General features: G+C 35.6%; 2 protein-coding genes across 6 annotated transcripts in view; both read right to left on the reverse strand.

Annotated features, from left to right (window-relative positions):
- Positions 1-2,194: 2,194 nt before the first annotated feature.
- Bbs10 (Bardet-Biedl syndrome 10) lies at positions 2,195-5,305 on the reverse strand. Its single transcript, XM_005374342.2, has 2 exons — positions 5,026-5,305; positions 2,195-4,641 (listed from the first exon to the last, which is right to left on the reverse strand). The coding sequence occupies exons 1-2, from the start codon at positions 5,208-5,210 to the stop codon at positions 2,658-2,660; spliced, it is 2,169 nt and encodes a 722-aa protein (XP_005374399.2). The 5' UTR covers positions 5,211-5,305; the 3' UTR covers positions 2,195-2,657.
- A 2,434-nt stretch (positions 5,306-7,739) lies between these two features.
- Positions 7,740-13,770, reverse strand: part of Osbpl8 (oxysterol binding protein-like 8) — a 151,981-nt gene continuing 145,950 nt past the window's right edge. For all 5 annotated transcript variants that reach the window (XM_005374345.2, XM_005374344.2, XM_013517742.1 and 2 more), the window contains 2 exons: positions 12,552-12,654; positions 7,740-11,875 (listed from right to left, as the gene is read on the reverse strand). In XM_005374345.2, the coding sequence (XP_005374402.1) occupies positions 11,743-11,875; positions 12,552-12,654 (236 nt within the window). In that variant the 3' untranslated portion in view covers positions 7,740-11,742. The remainder of the gene's footprint in view (positions 11,876-12,551; positions 12,655-13,770) is intronic.

Here is a 13,770-nt window from a genome sequence, read left to right on the forward strand (position 1 = left end):
TTTTGTGTTTTGTTTTTTGAGACTGGGTCTTGCTGTGTACTTCAGGTTGGTCTTGAGTTCACTAGGTTGCCCAGGATTGTCTTGAATTCACAGCAATCCTCCATCAGCCTCTCAAGTGCTGAGATTTCGGGCATGTGCCACCACACCCAGCTTGATTTTGCTGGCAGATGCAAAGCTAGTCTCTCCATACAGTAGAAATTGATATATTTTCATGGGACAAAATGCAAACTGTATTTCTAAGAACGGAATCATACATATTACCATCAGCCTTCCAGAAGTTAAGTTTCTACAAACCTTGAAATCAGTCAAGGACAGTGAAAGACATAGACGCCCCCCTCCCCCGAATTATATAAGGACCCTTGAAGGGTCCTTTCTCCAGAGAGTTTATTAAGAATTCATTCTATACACTTTGGGGCCAGGGATGTAGCTCAAAGGCATAGCATCTGCCTGACAAGCACGAGGTCATGAGTTCAATTCCTGGTACAAAAAAAACACTTTTTTTCTTTCATCTGTTTCACCTTTTCTGTATATACTAAGCTCTCTAGTCTTATGTAGCTGCTTATATAGTTAATGTCTAAATAAAAATAGCACAGGTCCTTATCCTACCTCCTGTGGAGAGTTCAGTGCCTTTCCTAAGATTTCTGCAAACTCCAAAGTGCTTCCATTTGTGTGGGCACTCCTTGCTCAGATCTCCTGCTCGCACTAAATTCTCAATCAACCTCACGTTTCACTTCCTACAGCTCTTCTCCCTTGTCCATTCTTTGTCAGCTTACAAGGGGAAAAAAAAACAACACTATTTTTTCTGACTTCATCACCAATACAAAAAGTATGTGTGTAGCAAACCTTCACTGAAGTGTGAAATAAATTTTACAATATCAAACATCACAGGGGATAACTTAAAATAAAACATGCCTCTTCTTAAAACCTGCTGGGAGAAATAAGTATGGCAAAAAGTTAATAAAGTGTAAAACTATATGATTATACAGGGCTATTTTATGACTCTTACTTGATTTTAACATGTTGTTTGTAAAGGTTTTATAACAAGAGTTAAACATTAGTCATCCACCACAGAAGAGATTTTGTTGTCTGTGTTGGGATAAAGATAGAAGTGCCAAAACAAAGAACATCTAAAACATACAGATTCATGGTATACTCTGCCCCTTTTGCGAGGACATGAGCAATTGCTGATAAAAGTTTAGGCTTGTAGTGCATTCCCCTTTCCCTTCTCTTTTAGTCTGAAACATGGATATCATGAAATTTCCTGAATAATATGATTAAATAGCTCCACTAGCTGAAGCAGTTCAAAGATATTTGTGTGTTGGGGGGTACTGGGGGTTGAACTTGAACTCAGGGTCTTCATACTAGGTTGCATTCCCAGCTCTTTTAAAATTTATTTTCAGACAAGGTCTTGCTGAATTGCCCAGGTTGGGCTCACACTTGCAATCCTCCTGCCTCAGCTTCCCTGAGTGGCAGGATTACAGGTATGTACCACCACACCCAGCAAGTTCAATTATTTAATGTCTATTGTTTTGAACATAAGAGTGGCTCATGCTGGCTTCATGAAAAAAAAATGTTACTGGGCAAAATGTGATAGTGGGAGGTGGACTGATATGTAACTTCGGAAAACAATTATAGCAACTTTGTTGAGAAGTTAACATATTTTTCTTCATCTCTTCCATGGTGCAGCAGACAGTGTTTTCCAAAGAAAACTGCCTCAATATATCCCCATCCCACACACGTATCTATCCATTAACCTTTGAGGAAAAGTGCATGAAGACATATGCTCAGTATCTACCACAGTATATGGCACACAGTATTTACTCGGCAGGAATTTTTTGAATAAGTAAATTGGAAACATGCATTTAGGGAAACGGAACAAAGATAGCACTGTTTTATTTCACAAGCGCTTCTGAATACTTGGAATAAACAAAGCACTGTTTTGGCTGTCTTAGAGAACGAGTACAAATACAGGACACTGTTCTTATCCATGGCTAGATGCAATGTACTGTTTGCATTTCAATGCTTTTAACATAAAATATAAATACCTATAAATTCTAATTAGAAATAATTGTCAAATTATTTGTTACTACCGAACTCTGGCTATCCACTAAATACAAGAAAAACCCATAAGTACACAAAATATCTTCGTAAGATTTTTAGACTCTAGGAAAAAATAAAAAGTACAAATTCTACATTTTTTCTGGAATTAACTTTTAATTACAGAAATAAAATGAATTCACAATGTACAATCTCATTTCTCATAACATACATTCAGTGGTATATTAGTGGTGAAAAATCTAAGTTTTCTTCCAAATGGAATAGAAATGAAAGAAATGGCACATGGAAGTAAAAACTAATTTAATTTATATGCTTTAATAAAACACTCTCCTTTCAACACACACTCACAGAAGTGAGACACAGGCATAAAAGCGGAAAGAGACATATTTAACGGGATCTTGGCTTCCCCTCTAGTTTTGTTCCATAAATATTCCAATAATATTTGCATCTGAAAGGTCTGGTGGCCTTAGCATATTTCTAAAGACATTTGAAGTCATGCTGTTTTCCTGAGTAGACCAAATTGTCTTAAGAACCAGTAGTCATATGCCTGCTTTACTTTATGGTTCTAGTTGGGTTAAACCCTAGTTAACAAAAATCTTCTAATGTTGAAGTTCATCTTCAGAATCTTGATCACAGTTTTTTAGTGGCTGTCTTTTAATATTCATTATCAGATCAATGGTTAATATTTTTGTCAAACATTGAAGAACTGATGTTAGTACATGGTATTTACCAGTTACTGATTCCAAACCTGCCTGACAGCTTATCATGGGTTGACTGGTTTGCAGTGTGTGGAGAGCTCTCAAATATATTTGTGGAAAGCTGTGACTTCCCTTCTTGGGTTTATAAAGGATTTTGGGAATGCCTAAAAGTGCACTGGCTATTAACTTACTAACCACAATTTCTTCTAATTGCTGACATCTTTCGGCATAGCTGAGGAGGTAGTAATGTAGTAAGATCTCAAAAGTTCCACCCACAGGCAAAACACAGCCTGCTGGTATAGATGATGAACAGAAACTCTGTGAAATGCATGTATCTAGTGATTTATATTTCACTGGTAACATGCTCCCCTTTCCAGCAATATTTGTGACCTGGAAATTTTCATAAGAAATTTCTATTCCAGGGTTTTCTGTTAGAGAATTCCTAGTGGAATTACTCTCAATTAATAGCTCATAGTCATCAGTTATCCTTTTATTTTCAGGAGGTAAACACCTCCATATTTCATCTGTTTGGACTCTATCTGGTGGCATCATTTTTAGTGTTAAACACGGAATATATGTTTCTAATTCAACATCTGAAACTACCAAATTTGAGTGTGCTTTTAAATACTGAGTTTTTTCCAATTTATCACTGTTCTTTATACCTGTGTCTTGGTAAGACCTATGTATAGAGTGATTACCAATTTTGGGTACCTGATTACTTTTTCTATTATTTTTATAAATACAAGGTCTTAATGCGTCATTTTGGTCATTGGCTTTTTTTACATAATTTAGATCAAAGTCTTTAAATAACTGCCGAAGCATTTTAAATGCTCCATGTAAAGCATTTTCATGTTGTTCAACAAGACCCTGCACTGGTCCGCAAAGACTTATACAATGTGGTACAAATGTACATGTGCTAATTAGACCAAGGTGAGCATATCTTTTGGATCTAAGGATAAGAGGTTTACAAAATTTCACCAAAGCAGTATCAGAAATTTCACACTGTAAAGAGGCCTGTGGAAGTACAAATGGGGAAAGACTAATGATCCTTTGAATAAGAGAAACTTCCTCTGATGATAAACAGTCCACCACTGATATGCCACTTAATCTTGCATAATAAATAACTAAATCTGGTTGTTTCACAGTAGACAGGAGTAATTTTACATTCTGACTAAGTAAATATTTCATTATTGATTTTGTTCTTTCCATAATCCAAATCTGAGATGTCTGAAACTGTGCTTCTGAATTTAGAACAAACTCTGATCTAGAAGTTGAAAAAACAGGCTGAATGATTTCTCTTACTACAGCTACTCGGATGTCACCATCTGCTGGGCAGTAAACAGAAAAATCTCTGTGAAGCACAAGACCATCTATGATCTTAGAATCTGACACAGGGAGGCCAATGACACTGACATTCAACTCTACAAAACAGTCATCCACTAACTCCAATACTTCCATCCCATTTTCAGAAGTCATACACTTGAAAAAATAGTCACACATCAATTGTGAAATAAATTTGTGATTGTTTCTTCCCACTCTCCCGCAAAAGTATGCCTCTAAGAGTAACACTAAGGAGCTCCTACACAGTGTTCTCTCTTTAGTAGATGAGGAAAAGACGGACAAAAAGTGTCTACTTAAGTACTGGTCCATAATACCGTCTAGAATTTGTGTCTGAAACGTTAATAGAGCTTGAGAAATAAATTTCCACTGACAACAATTTTTCCAACGTCTTTCAAAGGTTTGAATATTTTCAGAAATCAATGAATCCTTTTCTTTTTCTGTGATTGTATGAAGTCCTCTGAGTAAATGGCACAGAAAGATAATAAATGTTTTAGCACCATCTCCTGTTTTTTTTAGATGACTGGAAACACACGCCACTATTATCCTGCACCAAGAGACAGAGAAGCAGACAGAAATAAAACAAGTCAGATTTTTCAGAAGACGGGCTTCCTTCATGGAATCAAGTTAAAACTATCAGCTACAGATATAAAAAATCTTGTACTTTTGATATACAATCTTAAGTTTTCTTCCTCTCCTTTCCAATTTACTTCGTTCTATTCTAAGATTCTAGGGAGGAGAGGAATAAGAAGTGTTCTTTAGGAGTCTGAAATTTTGGAATCCACGAGTATTCCTTGTGCAGTTCTAACCCCCTGCGTATGCCGGTCTCACTAAGGTTGTTTTTCTACGTATAGAGCCTCGGGAAGGGCAAGAGGCTCACGGAGACCGTCGGGGTGTGTCCTGGGTGGGGTAGAGTGTAGGATCCAGGTACCTGGCTATGGGATGGTCTAAGTGCAGCGCCTGCAGGAGGCGACCTCCATCCCGGCTGAGCAGCACCTCGCCGGTGGGCTTCGTACACAAAACTTGTCGGCCCTCGGGCCCCACGCAGCGGCTGACAATGGCCTCCAGCACCTCGGCCACCTGCAGGGCCGTCTTCACAGACACCGCCACAGCCATTGAACTTGGAGGCGAAACCGCCTCCACCTGACAGCCGTCGGAACAGCGGCACTGACCCAACGCGGCAGGCGCGACCGGAAGCGGAAAAGGCGGGGAGGAAACCGGAAGTAGGCTATGAACCGGAAGCCGTACGGGTGCAGCTTCTCGGTTGGAGAATCCGCTGCTCTTCACAAACTCGCTTGGCGGAAAAGCTTGCCCCTGTACTTCGCGAGTTGGGTTGGACAGGCCAGGCACCCACGAAGATAGAAAAGGTAGCTCACCAGGATCTGCCCCTGGGCGGAACCCTAAAAGCTTGCCCGGGTCTCTCGGTGACTTCATTCCCTCCAGGGAATCCTCTCTTCTCCCGGGAACCTTCTTCCCGTACCAGCTGGGCCTGTGAGAAGGAAGGAATGGGCCCGTGGGTATAATTCGGCTGGGTTCTGGCCCTCGTCACAAGCTACTTGTTTGGTGGCAAAAACGTTTGCCTTGGTTCACGCATATTTTGTCCAAACCCTGCAGATTGCTTTCATGAACGCAGTTTTAAATCGACAGCAAATGGGGAAGGCCGGGCCAGAGCGAAAAATTTCAGACCTGTCTCAAGGAGGGGTATTTTCTACGTGCTCTGGGTTCAGGTTATCATACAGAAATCCCAGCCACCACAATTTAGCTAGTTTTTCTCTTATCAATTTAGCCAAAATAATAGAAGTGACGACGCAAACCCTTTAGTTACATCGATGATCAAAAGTATGCCTACAGTGTATCTCGTTGGTCTACATTGTGATTCAGTCCAAAACACGGGGTGGGGGTTGACTTAAGGAGAGTACTGGCTTTGGATTCAGACGTGATATTCAGCAGATAATCTCTGCTTTTTCATCTTTAAAAATGGATATAAATTTAAAAGAAAAATCTTAAGTTTTGAAGAGGTGGAGAAAGTTTACAAAGCACTTTGCATACCTGCTAGCATAGATTAAGTACAGCAGTCAACTATATCCACCAAGTTCCTTGGCAGATCACCACTCTGCTGGCCAGTTATACCCATCAGAAAGGGCTGGTTTGTAAGACACAGAAAACCAATAGGATAACGGCACAACACATAACACCTATTAGAGTTTTAAAAAACGTCAATATTAGCCGGAAAATAATGGAGATGTTTCACTGACGTTGAAAACTGAGGGGCTGTTTTCTTTATTCCTCATTCCTATGCACAGGATAGGTGCAAACTGCTCACTCTCCCTTTATGTCCCTTCCCCTATTAGTATTACAAAGTCAATGACAGTAAGTAGTACTTGGTCCTTGAGGGCACAGTAAACATGAGAAGAGGGCGGAGGAAAACCAGAGAGGAATGACTTCCATGGACTACTAGGTGATTTGAAAGGAAAACAACTTTCATGTATGTTTGGTATATATGCTTTGCTTAATAATAAGGTCCATTTCTTTCTGCTTCTGTTCATCATAAGGGGTTATGTTTCTTCAGTATAGATTCAAGCACTTATATTCCAGACAATTACAAGTATCACAATCAGGAGTTTATTAAAATGTGTCATGCAAGTAGACATGGATTCAAACTTAAAGTTTTTACTCTAAGAGTATGCTATTGCACATATTGGGTAGATTCTGGAGTCATTTAACTTCTGTGTGTCTCAGATAGTTCACAAAATCTGGGGAACTTAAGATTCAAGAAGAATGAATGTAGCTGGGTGTGGTGGTGCACGCTTGTAATCCCAGCACTTGGAAGGCTGGGCTGCATAAGTGAGCTAAGGGCCAGCCTGCACTACATAATAAGACCCTGTCTTTAAAAAAAATACATATATATATATATATATATATATATATATATATATATATATACAGGAATGATAGGATAAGTATGTTCAAATTTGAAACGAGGGGGAAATTCTAAGGGGGGAGAATAACAATATTTTAGTGTAATTTAAAAATTTAAACATTAACCACATTTTTTGATCACTTCTCATTGATCAACTGCTTATGGCAATTTCTGTCAAATAGAAACATTACAATCTGCTTTCATCCCCCCATTCACCATATGTGGCACTGTGTGATTTCCGACATTTCCCCAAAGTCAAGAAGACCATCAGAGGTCAACATTTTTGAGTTAGGACATTGTGGCAGTTACGACAGTGCAACTAAGATACTCAAGAAAAGTGGACTTTCAGAGATGCTTGAGAAAGTGGCAAGAATAAGTGTTTGAAGCAAGAGGAGTATTTGGACAGGGATTAATAGTAATGTGTCTTTACTGTAATAAAATTTTTAAAATTTAAACGTTCACTGGGTTGTTTGACCATACCTCATAAAGCATACATTAGGGATTCTTTTTTTTTTTTTTTTTTTTGGTTTTTCTCTGGTACCGGGAACCGAACTCACGACCTTGTGCTTGCCAAGCAGGCGCTTTGCCGCTGAGCTAAATCCCCAGCCCCTACATTAGGGATTCTATTAAATCTCTTTCAAAGATTCTCCTGCTTTGCAATTTTCCCAACAAAATAAGGAAAAAAAAGATAAACTTATTTACCATGCTAAGTCATTTGACCACAGTTTCTGTTTTTAAAAATTTTATTTAGAACGCCTACTTGTAGAAGTTAGCATAATTTTACAGATCATTAGAAAAATTCAATTCTTTTCTCTCTGCAAACATTTATAACAGGTTAGGAATAACAGATTAAAAATGTAATACATTACAAAACAGTAACCTATGACTATCTGTACATTTACTATGCACCTTAAGGAAAAGAATTTGACAGTGTGCTATACTTACACTGCAGATAACATAATTTTAGTCTGTCATACAAAACCGACCAGTGGTAGTGCTTCAATTTAAAAATGGCCATTAAACAGGATATTTAAACTTAAATGTATAATAACATGCCAAAAAGTGAAAATATTTCAACTGAAGTTCTGTGGCTCATCAGTTCAAATGTTTCATGCCATTTTTCTTTAAATGAAAAATTTCAAAATTGTAACAGTAAAATAATTATTACATGATAAATGCATTAGGATAAATTTTTCTAAATGTTTTAGAAAGTATATTCACATTCATTTTGTCATGGGTTTCTTGTGGCTCTTCAAAATATGTTAATCTTATTAATAAGACACTGGTCCTGTATAATTGTAACAGTCTACCCTCTGTTAAAAACTGTAACAAAAATAGTATGTTAAGAGTAAGAAAAAAGTAAATTAAATATACTGAATTCACATGATACGTACAACAAAATGAAACCAAATTATGTAATAGTGGCAGGTTATACATTTTAAAGAACCTTTTTTTTATACTTACTCAAATAAGATAGAAGTTGAAATGTAAACTTACTCATTTCTGTAGGGTTCCCACATTGGTTCAGATCACAAAATTTTATATAAATGTTAACATTTTATTTCTGTATTTAACATAATTCAAAATAATCTGCAGTCTTGTGTATGGCTCATCAATAATGCCATCATCACTGTATGTCAAAAAAACCTATTCATTGCTCATTAGAAATGCTAAACAATGGAAAAAATGGAATTTTATACATTTGTTTTCTTAAGTATGGATGAAGATAGTCTTCAAAAAGTTAAAATTGCCTTCCACAAAGTTTTGTGTATATGGCACAAGTTGACACCCAAAACAGTGTGAATTCCATCAAAAAGGCACTGTTTACAATACTCAGAATAATCTGACATGTCTACTTCAATGTCTTAGAAAGTAAGAATATATTTGAAATAGGTAAATAGACAAACCTTTATAAAAGTACAGTATTACTGTTTAAATATACTTTACCTATATAAAAGAAAATAAAGTGACAAAGAGAAATGACCCTTTATGACAAGTAAGCCTAAAACACTATGAATCGTATTATAGTTCTGTAACACAAAAATGACAAAGAATATTTTCTTAAAGGCACAAAAGCATGAATATTAAATGAAGGTTGTATTTCACAAGGCCAACTTCAATGGAATGCAGTTGTCAACTGAACTGTGACAAAGATTACACTGTACCTTTATAAGTGATACAGAAAAGTACTGACGTGAAACACAAGTAAAATCTCTATTGCTGTAACTTAATATTTCACATGCCCCATTGTCTTTTCCTAGCCAACATCTCACTAAATGGTGAGTCTAAAGACACAGTACATTTAACAATAAAACAAAACTGCACATGTCAATAACTATTACTTGTTTAAATTTTCATGTAAGAATTTTTTTGATAAGGTTTTAAATCCTTAAAACCATCATGAGGATCTGAGACAGTTGGGAACTGTAAATCACATTATCAATCCATGTGTGAAGGAAGATTAATCTCAGATAGGGAACATTCAAAGTCAAAAACTTATGGCTCAATACAAAGTTATATGTTTTAGATTCACATACTGAAACTAATACAAGCACTGATCTAAAATTAAGCCATCAATTCCTGAGTTTTATGTTCAGTTCACAGGAAGTTATATAACTAAAAGCATAAGAGGATTACTACATTAGATATATGCTTTCAGTGTAGAAGAAACAGTCATAAATAACCCTGTTCTTTATTTTTTGACTTCTGGATAAAAACGCTAATATGTACCCTACAAAGAAATCTAAAAAAATAAAGGAAATATTACTTTTCCAACCTTAGAAGATACCCATACAAATGAAACACTATTCAGACCAAATGAAAACAGTATACAAGTGGCTAAGACCAAAACCCTAAGGCAGGTCACCTAGAAAAACTAAGTTTTCAGGGTTTAGAGATGAAATGATGTTTGTGATCAGCCAATCAAGTTATATATAACATAAATTAATATTAATTTATACCATAAAAGTAAAAATATACAATATTTACAAAATATGCCAATGAACAGGCAGTTGGTAATTGAATATGCATACAAAAAATATATTGACAAATATGAAATATAACCCAAAAATCCACCTGTTCCAAGATAGTCATGAAAACACTGGTTACAGTTACATCTTACTTATGCTGTTATTAATTTAACATTATTTTCACTTGTACACATGGAATATAGCATTGTTTTGCTAACATTACATGGGAAATAGTTCTTATTACAATCCTAAGGATACTTAAGATAGCAACATTAGGGAAAAAATCAGATTTTGTTATTTTCAATCTTCCACAACTTAGCAATCATCCCTTGATTTTATATTCTCATGCCATGAAGACTGACTGTAACTTTACTGTTGTCTCATAGTCTCTTCCGTGAGATGGCAGATGTAACTGGAGCAATTATTCTCTGATTTTCATTTTCATTTTCATTTTCAAAATCCTACCTCCAGGATACAAAGACATACTTTAGAACAAAATATTCCGAAACTTAACAATTTTTGCAAAATCTGTCAAGTTTCTATGTAAGAACACAAAGTCAAAAAATTAAACTGAAGAAAAACAAAAAATAAGAAAAAATTTTGCCTCGGCTTGAAGAAAAGGAATCTTAAAGAATTGTGGTTTTGCCACAGAATGAAGTTCAAAGAACAGAAGAGGATAATAAACAATTGAGCTTCAAAACTTGGTACTCTTACTCAATGTACTGCACAGTTTAAGGGAAGCAATTTTAATGTGCACATAAAGGGCATCTCCCAGTGTCTTTTATCGCCATTCTCCTTTTGGTTTTTGAAGTAAAATATTGGTTATAACATTTTCTATTCTACTTATTCGTTGAACACACTAGGGTCTAAATGGTAGAAAAATGTTTTTCATAAAGAAAAACATGAAGTACCAGTATTCTATATGTCCTATAAACATCTCTAGAATTTGCCTACGCTGACTTACAGTGAGAAAAAAGGACAGCAATCAATTTTCACCACATTTTTCAGCAAATACTTAAGGTGGTATTACAATTAATAGGTGCAAGTACTGCATACCAGTTTTTTATATTGATATACACCTAAGTCTATATATACCTGTTTCTATGGATATTAAATAAAATTATAGGGGCTAAAAATTTGTGTAAACTTAAAAAAAAATTTTCACCTGTTTTTTTTCAATATATTAATTTTGACCATTTGTCCTTTTTTTCTTTTTGCTACTTCTAAGAAGACAACCGAACTGGATACTTTGGAAATGATTTTGACAGTACAGTGTATTGAATTATTTATAATATGTCTATTCCATCATTTCCCAGTCTGTAATTCCTTCATAAAATTTTGTGCCTGTTATATAAAGTAATTACTGTACATATATTTATAAGATTGATAGCATTTTTTTTTTACAAACAATGCTAACATTCTATCTTAGAACATACTATAGAATACAAAGACTACTATCAGGTAAGAGTACATTAGAAACACTGTGTATACATGTGGATTTATTATACTCACATGTAGACACATTCTCACAAAAGCTAGAAATGTCCCAGCACTTCACACATAGCTCACTTTAACGAAACTGGATAGCTCTTGGTTTAGGTTAAGGATAAAAGATATGAAAGGTAGACACCACTACATTTATCTCTTAATTCTTTGTTTTAGAAATATTGTGATATTTTAATAAGACCAAATCAACTTGAACATTGGTCCCAGGCCAAATCTGATCTTTCTAGTTCACTGATTTAATTGTGGAGAACTCCTACTTAAACATGAAGTTTATTATGACTTGAAGTAAAATCAGGAGGAAAATGATGAAGTAGTCTTTTTGCTGCAGAAAATAATCCGTTGCAGGTGTGCTTGAAACTAAATGATTTCGAAGAGCCATAATATTCCTATAAAAATAAACAACAATGAATTTTACAATTTTCCAGAAATGTTAGTACAAAGGTAAAACAAGTAAGCTAATTAATTTATGAAAATAATTAAATTATGAAACTTAAACACTATAAAAAGCTAGTCTTAGCTATCGAATAGGATTAAGACTACTCTTCCAACCTCAGTATTAACAACAGTTGCTGGACCAGTGAGTGGTATGTAAGGGAGCATCTGGGACCCTAAGAAAAGCAAAGGCCTCAGGGCAGTATTTCAATATTTTAACAACTAGTGCATTCCAGTTGAATACTAGCCATGTACAAAGGGGAATGAAAAAGCAAGTCTGCTAACTTTCTCAAAAACAACCCCACCTTCACGTTCAATCCAGGTACATCACTAGTATGCTCCCCCTTCTCTCTCAGTATTGTAGTGCTTGAGTAGTTTCATACTTTTCAGATACCAAGTGATAGAGACCAAGGTTCTAGACAAGCAGTGTTGTAAAACTGTAAAGTTTGGTCAGACACGGTAGCACATGCCTATAATTCGAGCACTCTAGGAGGGGGAGGCAGAAGGACTGTAAGTTCAAGCCCAACCTGGGTAACTAAGAAACTCAGCAAAAAAGTAAAGTTTGTCCTACACAACAGGGTTCTATAATGCTTCAGGCAAAAGTGACTAGACACTGTCAGTATATTTTACCTTTTAATTTCTTCCTGTGTTTGTTTTATAGATTCAATGGAACTCTGAATATCTCCCAGTTCTATCCCTTTCTTTCTTCGTGTACTTGGTTTTATAGATTGAGCTAAAAGACATTTGGAATGTAAGTTATAATCATGAACATAATCTACAGTTAATGATTCTTGCATAATAATTTTCACAGGCATTAGTTTTTATCGCCTAGAGGTTAACCAAATAAAGTTAATATTCTGCATCTGCAAAGTCTCAAATATCATTTAAAAACTAGAACACTCCAAACATAAAGTCATTATAAATTAGTTACATTTTAGATGGCATCAGTTTTAATTTATTAGAAAAGCCAAAAATAATTCATTAATATATGCATTAATTTTGGGAAGATATTACTCTTTTCTTTTCCTTGCACAGATCTGTCAAAGTCAACTTTTTGAGTTCCTTTTAAATGTTTTAATTGTTAATGATACTGTCACTCTCCTAGTAACCCAAACTTTAAACTTCTTCAGCCAGTTTTGATACCACTTCTGTATATTTCTATTGTCAGCCAGCAAGTTGTATAGGATTTTCAAATCTCCTTTCAAATCCATTCCTTCCTTTCCACTTTTGTTGATATTTTACTTAACCTCTAAGTTTCAGCTTTCTTATTTAAAAGATAGGAATACAAAACTTCATAGTTGTGAAGTGTGTTTAACATAGTCTTCAAACAGGTAACCCAACAAATGTCAGCTGGCACATCATAGGTTAATACAGTGGTGTGACAAGATGGTCAGTTAAGGAACCAAACATCTAAGAAACACATACACAGTATATGCAGATATTCTTTCTTACGGGGTATATGGCCGTAGGCAGGTTAGCCTGTGTGTGAGTTTCCTGGGTTGTAAAATGTGAATAGTAATGTTATAATTAATACTCTCTTTGGCACACTGGTTTATTTTATTCCTTTACTATTCCAGTATTTGCCCCAATCCATGCCCCAAGTTTAGACTGCCGTAATCCATTAGAGATCCTAACAATTCATCAAGAATTCTTCTGCTAAGAAGCTATCCTTAAATTGAAACAAGCTCCTTCTCCCTTAAACTCTAGTACATAGCATCTATTTTTCCAGTACTTCTTGTTTACTCGCTTCTAGTGTTACCTCTGTAGGTAAAAACAGGCCCCCCAGCTTAAGGTAAACCCATTAAAGACCATTTTCCCATAAAATCTAAGATATATCTTAATAAATAAT

Source organism: Chinchilla lanigera, unplaced genomic scaffold, assembly GCF_000276665.1.
Source record: "Chinchilla lanigera isolate Chin_1 unplaced genomic scaffold, ChiLan1.0 scaffold00004, whole genome shotgun sequence".
NCBI lineage: Eukaryota > Metazoa > Chordata > Mammalia > Rodentia > Chinchillidae > Chinchilla > Chinchilla lanigera.

Excerpts from the sequence above, each read along its gene's own strand:
- Bbs10 (XM_005374342.2), bottom strand. The coding sequence starts at position 5,210 with ATGGCTGTGGCGGTGTCTGTGAAGACGGCCCTGCAGGTGGCCGAGGTG. Across the intron at positions 4,642-5,025 it reads TTAGACCATCCCATAGCCAG|GATAATAGTGGCGTGTGTTT; the intron begins GTACCTGGATCC and ends CTCTTGGTGCAG.